General features: G+C 36.7%; 1 protein-coding gene across 5 annotated transcripts in view; it reads left to right on the top strand.

The window, feature by feature from the left end:
- Window positions 1-22,504, top strand: part of LOC121735071 (uncharacterized protein CG43867) — a 377,036-nt gene that overhangs the window by 294,870 nt on the left and 59,662 nt on the right. For 4 of the 5 annotated variants that reach the window (XM_042125747.1, XM_042125746.1, XM_042125748.1 and 1 more), the window contains exon 5: window positions 1,491-1,553. In XM_042125747.1, coding sequence (XP_041981681.1) covers window positions 1,491-1,553 — 63 coding nt within the window. Of the gene's footprint in view, window positions 1-1,490; window positions 1,554-8,396; window positions 8,762-22,504 lie in introns of those variants that run through there. The other variant, XM_042125749.1, reaches the window with a different exon arrangement.

The raw sequence follows: 22,504 nt of genomic DNA, 5'->3' as shown, positions 1-22,504 counted from the left end.
ATAAGAGACATATCACACCATAAACTCTAAAGTTATAATAATAATAATAATATCTTTTTTTATGAAATAAGGGGGCAAACGAGCAAACGGGTCACGTGATGGAAAGCAACTTCCGTCGCCCATGGACACTCGCAGCATCAAAAGAGCTGCAGGTGCGTTGCCGGCCTTTTAAGAGGGAATAGGGTAATAAGGGACGGTAGGGATGGGAAGGGAAGGGAATAGGGGAGGATAGGAAAGGGAATTGGGCCTCCGGTAAACTCACTCACTCGGCGAAACACAGCGCAAGCGCTGTTTCACGCCGGTTTTCTGTGAGAACGTGGTATTTCTCCGGTCGAGCCGGCCCATTCGTGCCGAAGCATGGCTCTCCCACGTATAGAGATATCTTTATTAAAAACCAAAAATGTTGTACATAAAGAAGCCTCTGACCCCTGCACTAGTGTTAACTGTAAAGTATTAATCACTTCGTTTCGTTACACCTTGTTTATATAAAACTGATTTTTTTTAGTATCGCTAAAACTCGATAACGGTTGAACCGATTTAGCTGATTTTTGTTTTGAAATGTTCGTAGAAATCCAGGGACGGTTGTCTGATAACTCTACACGCTTTAACCGCTCAATCGATTCGGAAGATTACTTAGTATGAAATAATTTGAGTCTCGAGAATGGTCGCTGGATAATTTTGTCGCGAAAAAAGAACGGTTCCCGTCCGGTAAATTAACTTCTACAAGAACGATGAGATGATGAGAGCAGCGAAAACAATATCTATTTATAAAGTTGTTATTTTATGAAAAATGTAACTGTCCTCCTATATTGGTTCGCGAAATAAAGCCTGGTTATAGACAGACTGACGAATAGACAAAAAGGTTTAGGTTATATAGGTACGGTCCATAACTCATAATAATAATATAATTATGATTTAAAGATAAATGAATCAAAAGACTGAAACCATTTTATATCTCTCATTTGAATGTAAATAACCACAGTTAATCATACCCAGCTATTAAACAAAACAGGATTAAATGTTCGCCCATTTTAATATGAATAGTTAATTGCTTTATCAGCTAACAAAAGTTAAATTTCATAACGCTTAATTTACTCCACAACGACAAAGGATATTGAGACTTGAGAGTCCTTTGAGAGTTGAGAGGTTTACGGCATGTGTGAATTCCTACACTATCCTCATACGTCCTTTCATCAAAACCGCATGAATATATTTTACAATGCCTATACCTATAATATTTATATGCCTATGCCACGTGGTTCAATAAACATGCGCGCTCGAGGCAGCGCCATCTAGCGGGTGGTGTGCGAGTTACGTCGTGCGCTCCTTGGCTAAACGAAGTTCCTGTCGAAGTAGGATTGTTTTAGTTCGAAAAGTTCCCGATAGGTGGCGCTAGGAGCTACGTTTGTAAATTGCAAATTCTAGTAGACTTGCAATTTTTACTAGACTTACCATAATAATGTCTAATCTTATATTTCTTTTTGTTTCAGCTCTCGGAGCTCGAGCAACGAGTTCTGGAGGCGGAGGGTCGGGCAGAGGAAGCGGAAGACAAGGTATGTTTGCATGTGGGTAGTTATAATAACTATGGGGCATGAGGTGGGCGATACAACAAGATATTTATCTGGGCTGGTATTTTAAAAGCAAGGTTAATTATGGCTATTATTTTATTAAATTATGGAAGCTACCCACAAATTACAATCGGAAAACATTAATGAAAACTTAAATTATCATCAATTCTGAAGTTTTATGAGTAGAAAAGATATTTTCGGGAAATATAAGCTTTAACAAGTCCAAAGTTAATACTTTACATAGTAATTTCATTGAACAATCACTTTACTTACAAGGTAAATCTGATGATGCATAAGATGATTTACTTGTTGTATCTTTAAATAAGTTATAAAAAGTATCTTATTACTAAATATAACATAATAAAATCTGTGATAGAACACGGGTTTCAACTTTAAACTAGTTGTTGCATAAAGTTCATAAGCTTGTATCATAAAAAGTTGTGCGACAGAACATCAAGAGTAGGGTCAGCAAAAACTATTTTAACCCTTCTTTACAAGGTGTAACGTGTGTAATAATACTTTAGGGTATGTATGTGTCCCTTGCACTCCCTTGTATAGAGTTTACTGTGAAAGAAGCAGCGCTGAAAGATATTTTTTGTGATTAGTATAGGCAAGCGCCTCAGCGTCATTCCCATACAAATATAAAAAAAGTTACTCTTTCAGCGCTGCTACTTTTACGGCGAAATCTATATAGGGGACCCATTCACACCCTAAAATATTATCACTTGGTTTTGTTACACCCTGTATAATTATGTTAAAAAAATAATAATAATAAAATAATTAAACTTAAAATTTAATACATATTTTATTATACAGTTAACAAGTTTATTTGGCAAGTGTAGCAAAATTTTTCATTTCGATTAAAATCGGCACGGAGTATTGTTATTCCTTAGGTTGTGTTATATATGAAATAATATTCACATAATTATTATTTTTAACAAAAAATTAAAACCGGCCTTTTAAGAGGGAACAGGGTAATAGGGGAGGGTAAGGATGGGAAGGGAAGGGAATAGAGGAGGGTAAGGAAGGGAATAGGGTAGGGGATTGGGCCTCCGGTAAACTCACTCACTCGGCGAAACACAGCGCAAGCGCTGCTTCACGCCGGTTTTCTGTGAGAACGTGGTATTTCTCCGGTCGAGCCGGCCCATTCGTGCCGAAGCATGGCTCTCCCACGTATATCCCTCGGAAACATGCATGTACTTGTATTATCGAAGCAGCTTACTTCTCAGAAGTAATGTCAAATGTGTGCCTTACGCTCTGGAGTTAAGGCTGAATTTATTATGTTTAGTTTTGGTGACATTGGTGACCCTGACGTGGTAATGATGATGATGATGATGAATGTAATTTGCATAGTAGCATGCATGCTTTCAGTTCTTAAAACAGCGCCTAAACCCGCGAACTTGTATTTATAAGGAATCCGGAGTTCTCTTAGTATCTTCAGAACCATAGTATACCTTGGTGCAAAATCTTGCGTTTTGGTAGCATATGCTTAGGATGCTTCTTATTAAACCAAAATCACCATATGTTTCCATATAAATTCCGAGGAGTTCCCTCGATTACTCATGGATCTCATCATCAGGTCACCACTTTTGTGAACATGGTACCAAATTGGAGTGAAACCTAATATAACAAAACAAAAATTTCGAAAATCGGTTCACAAACGGCGGAGTAAACGTTGAACATACACAAATAAAAATAAAAAAAAATATCCACAGCCGAACATTTATAACCTCCTTTTTGGAAGTCGGTTAAAAAAATAAAAGCATATTTTGGATAAGCACATATATATTTTGACTAGCTTCAAAGTTTTGCTTGAAAGTTACTGAATATTTTACTTTTTATATCAAAATGTAAACTTTGTTTTGTATAAGAATATCTATTTTTCCAACTATTCTTTTCCATTTCAATATTGGTGAAGCATTTTCACTCTAAAAGGCCTATAATATTACCGACTATTACTGTGTGTAGAGATGAGAGCTGTTCAAATCATAACAAGTGAACAGCAAATATAGGGAGAGATGTACTCAGTGCAACACAACTACTAAAGCCCTTTTTGAGTGTCAAAAATGATTACTTATAGGTATATCAGAAAATTATTTTCTACCGATAATTCAAATGTAATGGAATACTCATTTGTGAAAGAATATAAGATTTTTCTGAATGTAATTTTTAGAGCAGTGTAAACCTTTATTATATTATCAAGTTATAATATTGAAAATACATTTAATAAGTATTATTTCATTAATTGATTCCGAACTTTTAAAAAATATTTACAGTCGAACGTAGAATCTCCTCCCTTTTAAGGTTAATTAAACAGAATAATTACTTCTGATTAAATTGTAAAAACAGAATCACAGATGGAAATTGACAAAACCCTTTTACCCCTAGAAATAGATAAAAATATGTTGTTGCTGTCTCTACATCGGGAGCAGCGCGTTCAGAGCTATCCTATCTCCGATATAGCCTTTATCCTAACGTCCTAAGGGTCACATCTCTCTCAAGCTATTATGTACAGTACTAAACACAGTCGTATTGATTTTCCCCCGATGACTCACAAGTCCAAACTAAGCGCTTGTGTCATTTCGCTAAGTGTTTAAACTTTACAGCGCTCTTTGTAGATGAATGTTTAGAGAAAATCGATTTTAATTGAAACTATTGTTTAATAGAGCAGTTTCAAATAAAGAGATGGATTAATAGAGACTAGAGTCGTAAATCTATCTTAGGTATGATCATTTTTCATGTTAAATGATCTTGTTATTTAGGTATATAACCTGGAATATTTAACTACATTGCTTTTTTTTTATGAAATAAGGGGCAAACGAGCAAACGGGTCACCTGATGGAAAGCAACTTCCGTCGCCCATGGACACTCGCAGCATCAGAAGAGCTGCAAGTGCGTTGCCGGCCTTTTAAGAGGGAATAGAGTAATACGGGAGGGTAGGGAAGGGAAGGGAAGGGAATAGTTGAGGGTAGGGAAGGGAATAGGGTAGGGGTTAGGGGATTGGGCCTCCGGTAAACTCACTCACTCGGCGAAACACAGCGCAAGCGCTGTTTCACGCCGGTTTTCTGTGAGAACATGGTATTTATCCGGTCGAGCCGGCCCATTCGTGCCGAAGCATGGCTCTCCCACGTATAAACGCTTTTGTATCCATACTTACTTACTAATATTATAAATGCGAAAGTGTGTCTGTCTGTCTGTGTGTCTGTTACCTCTTCACGCCCAAACCGCTCAACCGATTTTGCTGAAATTTGGCATGGGGATACTTTGAGTCCCGGGAAAGGACATAGGATACTTTTTGTCCCGGAAAATGTACGGTTCCCGCGCGATAAACGAGTTTTGGCGCAACGGAGTTGCGGGCGTCATCTAGATTGTAGTTGAACTATAAAACAGTGATATGAAAACTATTCGGAAATTTTCTCATACTGAGCTTGTACTAAAGTCAAAACTCAATACAGAAACTACAAACGTATTATAATAATCTAGAATTTAGATACTAAACTATACAAAATTTGGGCTCGTTCTATATCCGTCTCTATTTTTTTGTGTATATAACGTCAACAAAAGTTTAATTTCATCAAACAATTTCTGGTAACACTGTATGTCTTACATGATACCTACATCTCCATAAACTATTTTTTGTTTTTAACTTTATATTTAAGTAGTATAATCGAATATATTAACTTATATTGTCTATCCCATATCGGTATTTCACACCAATGCATAGAATTTGTGCAACATGTATTGCGGTTTGCGGCTTTCAGACTAGTGTTACAGGAAGTTCCAATTAAATTGTTGCATGTTGCAACACCAAAACATGGCGCTTAATTGAATTAGGTTTTGGTAGAAGCTTGCCATTTTCGTCTATTTTTTTTTAATGAAATAAGGGGGCAAACGAGCAAACGGGTCACCTGATGGAAAGCAACTTCCGTCGCCCATGGACACTCGCAGCATCAGAAGAGCTGCAGGTGCGTTGCCGGCCTTTTAAGAGGGAATGAAATAGGAGGGTAGGGATGGGAAGGGAAGCGAATAGAGGAGGGTAGGGAAGGGAATAGGGTAGGGGATTGGGCCTTCGGTAAACTCACTCACTCGGCGAAACACAGCGCAAGCGCTGTTTCACGCCGGTTTTCTGTGACAACGTGGTATTTCTCCGGTCGGGCCGGCCCATTCGTGCCGAAGCATGGCCCTCCCACGTCTATACCTAACTCTCACTCAAGTTTTACATGGCATAAAATGTCCTGAACATTAACTTAGTCTGTCGTCATGCGCTGCGCCTAAGTCCTACGTAAATTATTATCGTATGTCCATAATTCAATTATTACAGGAAAGCCATTTAAAGACAGAATAATTATTTAAATGTCTTCAAATGGCTCTCCTGCAAAATTCGATTTTGGACATATTCGATCACATAGGCATCGAAGTCCTACGTCCATGATAATTAATAACTTGGATAAGTTTATATAAAACTAGATGACGGACGATGCGGCAAAATTCGTTTATCGCGCGGGAACTGTACATTTTTTCGAGACAAAAATATCCCATGTCCGTGGGTGGCTCTCCCAGGGACATGGGATATTTTTGTCTCGAATGGGCCGGCTCGACCGGAGAAATACCACGTTCTCACAGAAAACCGGCGTGAAACAGCGCTTGCGCTGTGTTTCGCCGAGTGAGTGAGTTTACCGGAGGCCCAATTCCCTACACTATTCCCTTCCCTACCCTCGCCTATTCCCTTCCCTTCCCATCCCTACCCTCCCCTATTACCCTATTCCCCCTTTAAAAGGCCGGCAACGCACCTGCAGCTCTTCTGAAGCTGCGATTGTCCATGGGCGACGGAAGTTGCTTTCCATCAGGTGACCCGTTTGCTCGTTTGCCCCCTTATTTCATTAAAAAAAAAATGTCCTTTCCCGGGACTCAAAGTATTTCCATACAAAATTTCAGCAAAATCGGTTCAGCGGTTTGGGTGTGAAGAGGTAACAGACAGACAGGCAGACACATTTTCGCATTTATAATATTAAATTAGTAAATTATATTATTATATACTATCTATTGTCAATTTTTTTTTTGCGTTCAGTAAGCTCTGAAATTACTGGAGCGATTTCAATGAAAGGCAGAGTGGACCCTGTAGAGTGTAGAGTATACCTAACTAAGCAGAAAAAAACGTATTTAAAGGAAGCTCTTTCCCCCGACGCGGCGTTTACAGTATCATATGATAATATCATAGAAAGCTTATGACTGATACGTTCTTTAAGTAAAATAAATAAAATTTGTGTATTGAATTACTTTTATTGATTTTTTTTTTTTTTATCGTAAAAGTAAAATACTAAAGGATCGTACCATCTGCTGTGTGTTTAATTATGTTTAATTATGTATAATTATTTTTATATTGAGTACTATTTGCTTCATTAGCTAACAATTTTTAATCTCTCAACCATTTCGTGTTATATAAAATTTAACAAATTTGGTAGTTTGCTTAAATAGTAATTTACATTTTAATTGATTTTAGATTACCTCAATTCATGTAAGTTCTTATTAAGTAAGTAAGTGATTTGTATCTCGTCAGGATTTTATGTTTGAAATGTTAATTTTAGCTTAGATTTATTTCTTACCAGCGAAAACTTGTTATTGGCATATCGTTATATAATTTGTATCATTACCATTATAATTATGTGCTGTAAGTTTTCCCAATAAAATAAAATAAATCCTACGGAAACTATGTAACTACAATGCATGTGTAACTGATGGGCTTAAACTACTGTCGTACCTAAAATACTAGAACTCGGTATCCCGAGAAACTATCATAGGATATTGTTTATCATGGAAAAGTGTAGGTACGTTTCCACGTCATGTCAATACGAATTTTCGTAATTAACAACGTTGCTAGCTAATTAAAGTACTGTATAAAACTCGAATTTTAAAAATTTGTTGAAAATTTGTTCGCTCTCTAAAGCACTCAAAAGCTATAGAATTAAGTATACCAAAGTTTACCAAAACTTGCGTATCTTTTAAAAAAAAAACTATAGATATTTACCATTACTTACCTATTTACTTTGAACATAGCATATTAGGAGTAATTATGAGTTTTACGTTATAAGTAAGCATGTGGTGAACATAATATTATGTGATAATTAAGCAGTGCAGTGCACCCCAGCTGTTTGCACAAGGGGTGCCCTGTTGCACACACAGGGTCACTACAAGGGTTCTTGGAAACGCACATAGAGGGCATTGGGTCATGCAGATTGTTTGCTACTTTCTTATTTCTAATACGAACCTTCACATTTTTTAGTTTTAACGACGTTTAAAATAAAGTGTTTTTCCTAATGTCGTTCTGCTTATTTTAGTTCCCACTTTATCAGCCTAGTCGGAAAATTCTTTTTAATATACTAATGAATTGTTGATGTAAATTTTCTTAAAATTTGAGACGATATTGTATCAAAATTGGAATATTATCTTTCTCAGACTTAGGAGGTTCAAGTATTATGACAAAAGTTTTCGGAGATTCGTCCTTGAATATGAATCTCATGAGTCGTCCATTGAGTAATAAAATCTTACGTAACATTGTATGCCCTGTGATGTCATACGTCATAACCCCTCAGCTTCGCCCTATTTATTTAAAAAAACAACCCTTTACTACACAAAACTAACCCATAAAACTAGGACGATAAAACACAAATTGGAATACATGTAGTATTAGCTTTTTCGAACGTCTGGTATTGGCAACAATACAAACTCACCCTCGCGAGTGGTCCCGTACGCATGCGCACATCAACCCCTAACTTCAGGGCGCTCGGGCCAAGCTTTAGACCGCTGCAACTTCACACTATTGTATATACATAAAAATCTCATATTATTTTAAACAATATAAAACAAATCATCCAACCGATCCATCTCGTAACATAGAATTCTAATATATCGATATTTAACGTACACCTACCGAACGCCGCGAAGATATGTTGACGTTTTCAATCAATATCTATTAATTATTTGTGTTCAAAGCGTTGCTTCTCATCGGTGTTGGTAAATACGTGAAGGCCTACACTTTTCAACGAATTTTCAATAGTTTACTAGTTTAAGTGACAGTCAGACTTAGTGTTGTGAATATGTCGAAGCCAAACACGCTGAAAGCGCACAGAATAAGTGCAGAGTTTGCTGAGAAAAGACAAATGAGAAAAGGACAGTCCACATCATAGCAGTCACCTGTAAGTAATTAATTGATTTCTTTGCTATCACATCTGGCTGGAAACAAAAATTTAAAAAAAAAACAACATTCGAAAATCGAAAATGTCAAAATTGCGTGCTTAGATTGTTACTTGTTTCGAGGTAAATGAAATGCTTGAACTTGCGAAGGTAAAACTAATGAGGCAGTAAAACTAAAGCCATTACAACTGCGGTATGAATTGCTATAATAATAGTACATTACTCCCGTAGCACTACGTAGCTGAATAGCAGTGAATCGCGTAGTAATCGCGTAGAAATTAATGAAACTTTACTACTATTTTATTATTCTTCGAGCTAGGCTATGAGCTGAAACTAAATTAAAATTGCTGTTTTATTGCTACTATTTACGGTCAAAAGTCATAAAACAGCTTATTACTCGAACATTCGACTGTAATTTGTACATTCTAATTTTGAATGTGAATATGGATTCATTTGTTTTTTAAACGCTGATTAAGGGTTGTTAATAAAATATGTTATGCTTTGAAGATCATAAGACATTTTCATTTATTCTTTCTTTTACATAAAACTAATAAAACCTTGGCATTTTTTCATGATTGTCTGTAGCATTTGGCATTGTTTTCATGGCTGTTTGTTGTGAGAGACCATAGAGAATGTAAAGCATAGAGTATAGACTACTTATAGACAAACAAAAGAGCATGTGAGGTGGCTTATCGACGTCGGCACACCAAATCATAGAGCGTCGACCTGTCTGCTAGGGTCGTTACCACGATCTAGTTCAATATCATCATTATCGTCTAAAAACTTTGAGTAGGTAATAACCTAACGTGTAAAGTGTAAACCCTTTCTGATCGATGTCGAAACAAAGTAAAGATAGGCGGCTAATATAATGCTGTGAACTTAAAAAGACAAAAAACATAGGCGAGAAATAAAACTGTACATCAATTCGCTGTTTTGGTCGAGGGTTAAAAAGTAGCGCAAAACTTATGGCTAGGAACAAAATGGCAGAATTAGCTAGAGGTCAGATTTAGATATAGAATTTATATGGCACATTCGTGTAGGTTGCGAACGATAAATAATTTATTGTTTATATTATTTTTATGCATAGTTTTAGATAAAACTAAGTATACAAAATATATTAAATAATTTATTGTGCTTACTAGATTTTATTGATATTGCACTTACTTAAACTTGGAATAAAGGAGAGTTTGCTCTACAAATGTGTTAAGCACATTTTATTTTATGTTTTCCTTGTATTTTCCCCCCATTTTGAACCCCCAATACCGATGAACGAAATCTGATATGTTTTTGCTTCGCTTTTAAGGTTTACCGAATATGCCATTTTTTCTGCCTAAGCGTCGAATTTAGGCAACATAGCAGATAAGTATTAGAGTACTAGAAGTCGTTGATTGATTTATAACACCTTATATAACTACTTCCTTTATCGATCATTAATCCTTAATCGTCAGAATAAATATAGCAATAAAGTTGCTGAGTGTTGTTGTGTCAATATATTATCAGTATGCGGCAAGTGAAATCTCAGTTTTGGCACATCATCAACTGGCCGCAATAGCTACAAAAATTATGTATTGATCGGCTAACATATACTTAGCAGCTAGCTTATATATTAGGTCACAAGTCGTGGGAGTTCTTATGTTCCCTTTGCCAACGAGTTTTATTATAAAGCAAGTCAACTTGAACTAATGTCTGTTTTTACAACAAATATTAAGTTAAAAGCTACCTATCACCTATGTTATTCAAATATTGTGAATCATCTAACACGATTTAAAATTGTAGTTCAGGCTTAAACTTTTATAATATTATTAAGTACTAACTGTCCCGGCAACGTTTTGCCGTATAAAGTATTTCGATTTTTTATTGAAGTAAAAGTATGTGACCATGGCAACGTCCATCATCACTATCCCGCCACACAAACGATGGTCGCCGTCAGTCTCGAGTTGTAGAAATGTACTATTATTTATTCAACAAATGCACTTATCAATAAAAAGTAGATGTTATCCGATTCTCAACCCTAGCCGATATGCTCGCTAAGATTCACGAAAATCGGTCGAGCCGTTTCAGAGCCTGAGTTCAACCACGCACAACGTGACACGAGAATTTTATATATTAGACTAGACTAGATGACTCCTGCAACTATATCGCGCGGGAACCGTACATTTTTCCTGGTTAAAAAGTATCCTTTATCCTTTCCCGAAACTCAAAGTACCTCCATACCAAATTTCAGCAAAATCAGTCGAAAGGTTTGGGCGTAAAGAGGTAACAGACAGACACACTTTCGCGTTTACATTATTAGTATCGATATGGTTTGGCTTTGCCGTTAACTATGAAATAGAGCTAAGTACCAAAGCTAACATAGTGCCTCTATTAAGCTATAAGTTACAAGATACAACAGAGCTTCGAATTTTCGATTTAAGAGTCCGGGTGCCATCGCAGTTCTCATAAACGTAATACCAAGATCATTTCCCATACGAGAATATTTACCATGTTTGAGTTATTATTCAGCTTAAGATAGTAAAAACCTAGGTTCCTGTACAAAGATTCACTGCAAAATATTTACATACCAAAAATATGAACGATTACAATATTTACATACTAAATTGTAATCGTTCATATTTTTTGGTATGTAAATATTTTGCAGTGAATCTTTGTACAGGAACCTAGGTATTATTATAGTTCTTAAGCTAAATAATAACTTAAATATGGTAAATATTCTCGTATGGGAAATGATCTTGGTATTACGTTTGTATGAGAATTGCGATGGCACCCGGACTCTTAAGGTGTAACGATTCTACAATAGTTGCACTTGCACCTACGAGTATCAAACATCAAGAGAGTAGAGTATATAATACAGAAGGAGCAAAATCAAAATATGAGTTGAGCTCGTGGCCCTGTCTGCAATGAAAAGTAGCTCATATCGTTATCCATAGTCTACCTGCGATACTGCCTGCTTTATTACAAAATGTCATGAAAACTGTACATTTTCCCGCTAAAAAATAGCTTCTATCCTTGATGATAGGTTGTTTCTAAAAATTTATTTGTTTTGTAGAACAAAAACCAGTCAAGATCCTACTTCCTACTTCCTACTATCCTACTAATATTATAAAGGCGAAAGTTTGTTTGGATGTATGGATGTGTGGATGTATGGATGTTACTCTTTCACGCAAAAACTACTGAATGGATTTTAATGAAACTTTACAATAATATAGCTTATACATCAGAATAATACATAATACAATTTTAACCGACTTTCAAAATGGGGGAGGTGTTATGTTCGTTTTTTTTATATTCAACGATTACTCCGCCGTTTGTTAACCGATTTTCAAAATTTTTCTTTTGGTATATAGGGTATCATCCCAATTTGGTATTGGGCACAAAAGTGGTGATCTGAAGAAGGATCCATAAGTAATCGAGGGTAGGGAATTCAATCTCGCGAGAACGAGATCTCGCGAGATCTCGGCCTTTTTTAGCGAGATTGATCTCGGACGAAAAAAGGCGAGATCTCGCGAGTTTGACGAGATTGCACTTGAGCATAAAAACGTCTTATTTGAAGCGCGGACTGATGCAGACGGAGTTGCGATCAGTGATCACGGAGTCAAAACAAAGAGAAGCTGGCCTAAGCAGCTGTGCACTGTGATTCTCAACTAGGTCCTGAATTTTGACTTCTCGTTGTTTTGTTAGTTATAAAAGAACTATTTTGTTACTAAAATATTTGTGTTTGATAGTGCGCTTTTCTAATTCTGGACTTCACGTTATCGTGGACGCCGGCTTCCACGATAGAATGTTGGGTGTACGTTTTAAAATGCCCTTTTGATTTTACGCACCGCGGACGTTTTGTGCGGTTCAGAAGTGTAAACGTTGTGATGTCCTCTAACGTGCAGGGCCCCCGTAAGGGCTCCTGGCGCCTGTGTGCAAAAAATGGATTTTGGCGCCCCTTTAGGCAAATTTTTTGGGTCCTTGGTTTTGGTGCCCCTAAAGATGACGATTTGGCGCCCCTAGAGGATGGCGCCCGTGCATTGCACATATGGTAGCGGGGGCCCTGCTAACGTGCACGTTAAAAAGTTATCGTCGACGGAAATTTAAAAGCGTCTTCATATATTTCCATACATTTTACTTTCCCTATGTTATCGTTTTACCGCGGACGTCCATGATATTACCGCCACGTTCAAAATTATAAAACCGCATTAGAAGAGAAGACTGGCTGTTTCTTTCATTTGCTATTTGATAGATAGTAGATACGTATGTCAAAGTTTACTACTTAAAAATTATAGACAGATACATCAAACAATGTTTGATGCATAACATTCTATTGAAAAAAATCGTGAAAATGAATGTTAATCTTATAATACTTATAATATTTAGTACTTTTTTTTCGTAATTTATTCAAATATTGTGATTATTTGCAAAAAAAAACCCATCAAACTGCTAATCTCGCGAGATCTCGAAATTGGCGAGATCTCGCGGTATTGTATTCATAAACTCGCGGGATCTCGCTTGAGCCCCAATCTCGCGAGATTTGCATTCCCTAATCGAGGGAACTCCTCAAAACTTATAGGGAAACATGTGGTGACTTCGGTTTCGTGGGAAGTATTCTAAGCATATGCTACCAACAAGTAAGATTTTGCACCGAGATATATCTGATATACCGTGGTTCGGAAGGTGCTGAGAGAACTCCTGATTCTTTATAGATACAAGTTTGGGAGTTTCGGCGTTGTTTTAAGAACAGAAAGCATATGCTACTATGTAAATTACATTCATCATCATCATCACTACCATATTATTTCATAGTCTTTTAGATCGATACTCGATTTCGTCAACCGATAATTTTAAAAAATCTATACCTACCTAATATTATAAACCTGAAGAGTATGTTTGCTTGAACGCGTCAATCTCAGGAACTACAAGTCCGATTTAAAAACTTATCTCAGTGTTAGATAGATCATTTATCGAGTAAGACTATATGCTATATTATATTATCACGCTAAGACTAATACGACCGAAGAAACTCAGGAAAATGTGGGAAAAACGGGGGAAATATTTTTTATGGGAAAATGTACGGTTTCTGTAAAATTCCTAATTTACGCGGGCGAAGCCGTGCGGGACATCTAGTATTATATAAGTTACATATGGACGCTGTTAAGCATTAGTGTACTATTCCCACAAAAAATGACGTATTGAGGTATGAATGCAGAACTTATATTCTTTAGATCATTTAGAACAAGACTCAACAACAAAAATGTATGTGGGTTGGTACACAAATACTTAACAGCGACCAAATAACGTATACTTACTAAAATATATTTAATAGTATTGAAACCTCCTTTTGCCTATTTTAATCTACCATTACCTCTGTACTTTACTAAGCTCTAGCAAAACTTTGAGCTTTGAATGCACCATCAATAGAAAGCTTTTAGAGGCTACGTCTAAAAACTCCCTATAACAACGGTTTTGTGAAGCATCCTTTCTAATAACGAAAAGGGCGAACCCTTTTTCAGGGATAATTATCGCCCTTTTTGTAATACTTGTGGTAGTGAAGGTATCTTGAATGTTTTTGCTAAAATATTTAGTGAATAAAAAAACAATTCCTGGGATACTTTTAAGTATTTTTTAACAAAAAATAAAATGCCGATAATACTTTAGTATTTTTAACAAAAAAAAAAATATAATGACAAAGATTTTAATAAAAAAAGGAAAATGTTAATTGAGACACTAACTTTTGTAGAGGCCTATTAGAAGTAAGGGTCATTGAACTAATTAAAGCCTTAGGTATTTAATCAGAAGTCTGGCTAGTTAGTTTCTAGGGTTCCGTACCCAAAGAGTAAAAATGGGACCCTATTACTAAGATTTGTTTTTGTTGTCTGTCTGTTGTCCGTCTGTCCGTCTCCAGGCTGTATCTCAAAAACCACTATAGATAGACTTCTGAAATTTTCACAGATTGTGTATTTCTGTTGCCGCTATAACAACAAATACTAAAAACAAAATAAAATTAATAATGAAGGCGGCCTTCCATACAAGAAACGTGATTTTTTGGCCTTTTTTGGTCAATTTCAATAATGGGAACAATTAGACACTTAAAATTTTTATTATAAAATGCTTTATTATATGTGTACTTTAATGATTAATAATAATAATTATTGAAATAAAAAAAAATGAGGGGGGCTCCCATACAAAAAACACAATTTGTGGCTTACTTTTGCTCTAGATAACGGTACGGAACACTTCGTGCGCGAGTCCGACTCGCACTTGGCCTATTTTTTATTTTCAATAATTGTGTTCTTTTTGCATTTGCAAAATGTCCATCTGTTTGCCAAGCACGGATTCAGCAGGATATCTGCTTTTGTGATAAAAATATGTATTCTTCTAATAGGGAACATAACGCAAAGGACGGAGTAAAGGACGTTACTAGCACATACGGTAAACACCCCGACATGACCCATGCTTCGGCACGAATGGGCCGGCTCGACCGGAGAAGTACCACGGGCTCACAGAAAACCGGCGGAAACAGCGCTTGCGCTGTGTTTCGCCGAGTGAGTGAGTTTACCGGAGGCCCAATTTCCTACCCTTCCCTTCCCTATTCCCTTCCTTACCTCCCCTACCCTGTAATCCTATTCCCTCTTAAGGGGGCGACTAACCCTAAAGTGTCGATTTTATAATTCATTTTTATACTTGGAAAAAAGCACCGAATTGTTTCATTTTCTAAAATTAGATACTACATTATATTTCCGAGAATTCGATCTAAGCAAAAACACGATATCTAAAAATTTTCTCGATAGAAAAAAATCACAAAGATGCATCTAATTTTCACGAATTTTTCATTTATTGCCATAACCGTGCATTGAACTAAGTTAATATTTTAACACATTGTATAAAATTCTATCATTGAGAGATCGACCTAGCGGATTTTTAAAATGTTGTATATTTATCGAGTTATTGAGAAAAAACTAATTTGGCGATGAATCCGCGTCATCCTTTTTCACCTGGCATATGAAAGACGGGCGTGAGTGTGAAGAGAGAAGGATGATGTTTGATTTTTTGGGTTAGTCGCCCTCTTAAAAAGTCGGCAACGCACCTGCAGCTCTTCTGATGTTGCGTGTGTCCATGGGCGACGGAAGTTGCTTTCCATCAGGTGACCCGTTTGCTCGTTTGCCCCCTTATTTCATAAAAAAAATGTTACATGCTTCTTATCAGAATTCAGAATATTGATAGAGACGTTGTCAAACGTCGATCAAAACTTTTTGTTTACCGTCTATGCGGGTGCTGCCGTCTATCGTGTAAATATAATCTGTTCAGACTTCAGGCTAATTAAGATGTCTTCATATTATCTGCTATTGAGTTACTTTGTAACCTATTCGTAAAAAAACTTTATTAATCTATAGCAAAGCTATTACGCGGCGACCGAATCAAGAAATTCCGTAACGAAAATAAACCTAACACCCCCCACTCTGACCGGCAATGCGGTGCGACGTTGAAAGCCGCCTAACGTCGTTTCGGTCGGTAGATTTCGGCACGGTGTTTGTGTGCGTGCGTCTAGACAGACATATGCGCATATGTCTAGACAGACATATGCGGATTATAATTGCAGAGGTTTATAAAAATGCTATGTAATAGCTTTATCGCGGCACTGCCTGAGTGCCACACGTATTTTTATTTTAAATAAAAAAATAGTTGTAACCTGTAAAGCGTGTAGCCCCGTTTCTGTGGTAGTAGCCACATGGCATTCTCACCAACATGGCCGCCCCAGCGTGCCCCAGCTGTTCGATGTACAAACGGTACACAGATATACTACCTCTGGCAGAACCTTACGGCATTGACATAAGAATCACCCTCAAAATACTTAGCGTAAAATAATTTTGAACGGACGACACGCACGCGCGATACTTCCCGCCAAGGATTTCGTTTGAATTTGGAATAAAATGCTGTTCTTGAATAGTTTACTGGTTGGTTCGCTAGTATGATTTAAAAAAAGATATTAATTATTAAACGCCTTAAACACCAATGTCATACTTTCACTGCCACACTCAGATACGAATTTGACATAAGCCCCATACATTATATTCTGTCAAACTCTTTATTAATTTAAGTTAAATCATCATTAAATGTCTCTGAGTGCGGCCGTAAAATATGACACAATAGTCCGAAACGGAAGCATGCTATGCTGTTTTGTCTCTGTGTTTCATAGACAAGACTCTACATTTTGTTCGCTCCACAAAGTTACATTACGTTTTTCGTTTTTACTATGATGACAATATTTTAAGAACTTTTGTAACCATTTACCTACATTCAAATCAAATAAATGATTATGATTACGATGATTATGAATCCTAGACTCAAGACTCAGGCAGATTTACATTGAACGGTAACTTGTTAAACTACTAGGTGCTCGATATCGCAGTGTCAATGTAAAAAAAAAACGGTTGTCAATTTGACATTGTTTTTTTTTAATAATTAGATAAAAGCAAAGGAAATAATAATTTGTCTTCACTAAACGTCAAAACTTAGCTCAATGGTAACTGGTAAGTAGAGATGGGCGATGGGTAAATACCCAATCTACCCACCTGGGTATTTACCGGGTAGATTGGGTATTTACCGGGTAGATTGGGTAAATACCCAAAAATGGTGGGTATTTATAATTCAGCGTACGTTTTCACATATATTTTTTAGTAAATCCTTAGTAAAACCTAAAGGTTTTACTAAGGATTTAACTAATTTAAAGGTTTTACTAAATAATGCAAATTTGGTCACTAGTTCGTAACTGTTCGAATAAGCCCCTTTAAGTCTTAAACTAATGTATGTTTGCAATACAAAACCATGTTTTTCATGAATTTCGGCCGCATGTCACGCTGTGTTTTTGAACTTTTTTCCTAAATTTTGGTTTTGTATGTGTGATATTAATATTCTTTAAAGTATACTGCCTTTTAATGGTGATAAAGTTTTGGGAATTGAGTAAATCGTCTTAGTGGACGCCTTCATCGTTAAGGGAAACACGCGTGCGAAATTTCAAAACATTCATCCCTCCTTTAGGCTAAACTTTCAAAAATTCTAATATACATAGGTTCTCGTAATTCAATATTTGTTAGTAATTGTAGGCACTTAATACGAAATATTGTTGTGTAATTGTGTCTAAGAAATTATAAGGTTCCACTAACTAACCTTGAGCCTATACTATTACAACCTCAAGGTATAAAACCTCTTTGAGGTAAGAATTTTGTGAAATACAATTATAGTGGATGCCTACTTTATTAGAGGAACACGTGTGCAAAATCTTGTCTCCTATATAACCAGTACACAATGTCACGATGACCCACTGCAGGCCACGCCATTACCCGCCACGCCTGAAAATCGTCCGCCATCATACACCATTACTCCGTTTACACAATGGCGATGGCTAGTAGTGGGCCAGTATGGTCAATTGTGAAGAGGCACCTTTACAGTCTTGACACCTATATATTATGTACATGCAAATTAATGTATTATGTAAATGAGTACTGTTTTTGTATAAACGCAACTAATGATCAAATATAAAAAGTTCTTGGCCTGTGCGTTACTTAAAAGAAAAAAAATCCCTTTTAACCGTGGGAGAGCGATTCTTCGGTACGAATGGGTCGACTCCGAAAAAACCGGCGTGAAACAGCGCTTGCACTGTGTTTCCTTCAACACGCAAAAGAGAATGCCGATCTTATGACATGTCCTCATGTCGTCCAACTCGACCCTTTATGATGAGGGCGGAAACCGCCAACCGGTATGGTTGGTTATGGTAACGAAGTATGAGCGTCATGTCGGATATTCGGTTTTATCAGCGCTCAGTGCAAGTAGCTCCAGTGAGTGCTCCAGAGTTGGCTCCGGTCTTTACGCGTCTTTTTTGGCTCAGCTATCCTACTCACATAGTTTCGGCTTCTTGAAAGACAGCTTTTTGAGAACCCGATACTTAAAAAATGTGACTGTTCCAATTCTCCCAACAGCAGATCAATCGCTATAACCTTCTCGAAGATGATGGACTCCATCATCAATAGCCAGCCCCTTCGACACTTGGATGCTCAGGGATTACTAAGGCTCGGCTCGGCTCTCTTGGCGTACCTAACTCATCGTTGGCTCAGGCGATTGAAACTATGGGTATTAGCTGTCAGTTTGGATATATACAATTTCACTATTATCCAAGATTCCATACATCCAAGAAATAATGCAAGAGGGTCACAAGTTTCTTAGCAGTCGTAGTTGATGGTGAATGCTCTGATACTCTATCTGTTGACGCTGGTATCCCTCAGGGCTGTGTGCTATCGCCTACCCTATTCATACAGCATATCAATGACATGTTACAGACCAACGGCATTCATTGCTATGCATATGATAGTACAGATAATGTGACTTCTCGCATATTTCTCGGGGTGGAATGGGGTAGACGTAACTCAGTCTAATTTAACCGCAACAAAACACAAGTCAGCGCATTCACCACAAAAAAGTCACCAATGGTATATCCTCGTTTAAGGGAACCACTTTAACAATCTTCCCCAGCATGAAAATTGGCGTAAACATTTCACCAAAAATACTAAAAGAGCTACCAGAAAGTAGAATCAAATATTTCACACAAATCCGCGTGTATTTAAAAAAAATTGTCCCCCCTATATAGTTGTAAAGTAGAGATTATAATATTAATCCCCAAACCCGGAAAATTCGGGCAAGCCAAGCGCATGGGACCGTGGAGCAGGTACACAGACTGGTAGAAGAAATTCAAAAAGCTTTTGAAAGCAAATCTTACTATTTTTCTGGACATATCACAGGCCTTTGATCGATTATGGCATCTTGGACTGTTGTATAAACTTGAATTGTTCGTAAAAAGCCACCCTTAAACTTCTACCTCTTTATAAACGCATACCTCAGCAATAGATATTTCTATGTTGAGTACGGAGATAGTGTCACATGTCTCCATGAAATCGAAGCAGGAGTGCCGCAAGGCAGCATATTGGGCCCTTATCTCTACCTTCTAAACACATTAGACTTCCAAGTACTGATGAAGCTCTGACATATACATACGCAGATGACACAGCAATCCTCGCAGTAGACCAAACAGCCCATGGAGCATCGGCAAAATTGCAAAGAACCTTAAACGAAATATCATAGTGGTTAAAAGATTGGAGGATAAAAGCCAACGAGAATAAATCTGTCCATGTAACTTTCACATTAAGACACGAAACATGTCCAGAAGTAGAACTTAATCGGATAAAAATACCACAGTCAAACGATGTTAGATACCTAGGACTTTATCTCGACAGGCGATTAACATGGAGAACACATATATGGAACAAAAGAAAGGCTTTAGACAAGCAGCTACGAAAGCTTTACTGGCTGATAAAATAAACTTATTTTGTATAAAAGCATACTCAAACCCATCTGGACCTATGGGATGCAGTTGTGGGGCACAACCTCCATATCAAACACAGAAATTCTACAACGATTCCAATCTAAAACCCTGCGTTCAATAACTGGATACCCCATATTATGTTACGAATAGCCAAACCTACAATGATCTAAAAATCAAGTATGTAAAAGAGAAAATTAAAAACTCCCTTCAAAACTATTGTAAAAGGATAAAATGACATCCCAATATATTGGCAAAAAAATTGATGAAAACTCTACCAAACCAAACATTCAAAAGATTAAAAAGACGAGCCCCACAAAATCTTCTGTAAATAAAGATAAATAGTAAATATATAGACGCATCAATGGATGCATGCCATACAAAGAAGAAATTCAAAACGACTAGTTCAATGTCTAGAAGTCAGATCGCTAGCAGAATGAGAAGTTAAAAAAATCAGAAGCAAATCAAAGCAAATCAGATTTTATATAAGATAGGACGTGTTATATGTATAAATAATAAAAAATTATACCTACATATTTTTTTATATAATTTCTTTAACCAGGTACTTATACATTGTCTATTTTAAAAGTAATTTTCAAGGGTCTTCTAATATTTTTTCTAATATTTTTTTAAATATTTTAAAGGTTTTTCAAATATTTTAAATTATTAATAAAATAATAGAATGTAAATAAAAAAAATCGGCCTAGTACGAGTCGGACTCGCGCACGAAGGGTTCCGTACCATTATAGAGAAAAATTAAGACAAAATTTGTGTTTTTTGTATGGCAGCCCCTCTTAATTTTTTTATTTTATATTAATATTATTATTAAATATTAAAGTTAACATCCATCTAAAGACTGTGTAAAAATTCAAGTACCTACATTTTGCTATCATTGATAAGATAGCAGAAAAGGCCAAAAAAAACACGTTTGTTGTATGGGAGCCCCCCTTAAATATTAATTTTATTTTGGTTTTAGTATTTGTTTTTATAGTGGCAACGGATATACACAATCTGTGAAAATTTCAACTCTCTAGCTATTACCGTTCTTGAGGTGGTTGTGACTTAAGTATTGAATTTTATCTACCCGCCCTTTTGGGTAGATACGGGTATTTACCGGGTACGTGAGGGTAAATACCGGGTAGATGGGTAAATACCCAGGTACGTGCCCATCTCTACTGGTAAGCCATTTATTAACCTCGTAAGGGTTATTGCTCTATGAGTCACCTAAGGCGGGACTGGCGAAAACGCCATACCTACCGTAGTCTTATAGATAGCCATTTTCTTTATTAGACTCTCCGTTCTCGAGACTTCAGTAGTATTCTAGCAACTGTCTATGTTCCTTATAAAAAAGTAACACTGTATTATCCTTGTCATGCGCAATGGCCAATGGTCTATTCCAGTTTTCGAAAACGCAAAAAAGTTTTTCTCAATGCTTATTTAGCTGACCCCAGTAGGCTGAGCGTTCCATATAAGATAAGGTTTATTTGTTTTCTTGGGGTTCTATTCTGAAAGTTTATAAACCCTTGATCTTGAATCTTGATACATAGTAAATTAAAACTAACAAATTTAATTCATTAATCTTTACCATTACTGACAAATTAGGCAATTATTAATATATTTATATTGTATTAAAAATTGGGTCAAAATCAGTCCACCCGTTTTAAAATTACGATGCACATTGCACGAACAAACACACAGACATTAAAAAATAACTCATTACTGAACATTTTACACTTCCTAAAGCAAATACATTCGGGTAAATAGGACGAGGTTGTCCTCGATAAGGGTTAAAAGGATTTATGATACGGAAGGAGCGTTTTTGAGTCACATAAATAATACCTTGCGTGGAGGAAATTATTGCGTGTTCTACTGTAAAGTTGTATTTACTTTGCTTGTACTATGAGAGAAGTTGATTCATATACAATCGGCGGTCCTACGTAAGTTGGTGGCGTTATGTCAAAACTCAAACCCAACCGGCAGATCATAACCATAAAGTTAAATAGCGGAATAGAGAAACAAAGGCCTGAGCAAGAGAGATGTCACTATCAGTAACACTGCGTGGTAAAAAGAGACGTGTCATACAAGACAGCAGCACTCTTTTTTTTACGTCCAGTCGGCACGTGCCGCACGTTGACAATTTAATCTCATAGAAATCATGTTCAATCATGCTTGTGTAAGTGTATACGTACACATATTATTTTTCACGCAGATGAAAACCAATTTCGGTTTCGTTTGACAGCTCGAGATTGTTGCTCTATTCCGCTAGGTACTTTATGATCACAACTACTGAATAGTGAAGTTGATTCAGGCCGCAACGCGACGAGGCGAGGCGAGGAGCGGCGGCGCGGCATAAATTTGTATGGATTTTTGACACATTTTAATTGCGTGAGACGTC

This window comes from Aricia agestis, chromosome 16 (assembly GCF_905147365.1).
Source record: "Aricia agestis chromosome 16, ilAriAges1.1, whole genome shotgun sequence".
NCBI classification, from domain to species: Eukaryota; Metazoa; Arthropoda; class Insecta; order Lepidoptera; family Lycaenidae; genus Aricia; species Aricia agestis.
This window is presented reverse-complemented; position numbering and strand designations above follow the sequence as displayed.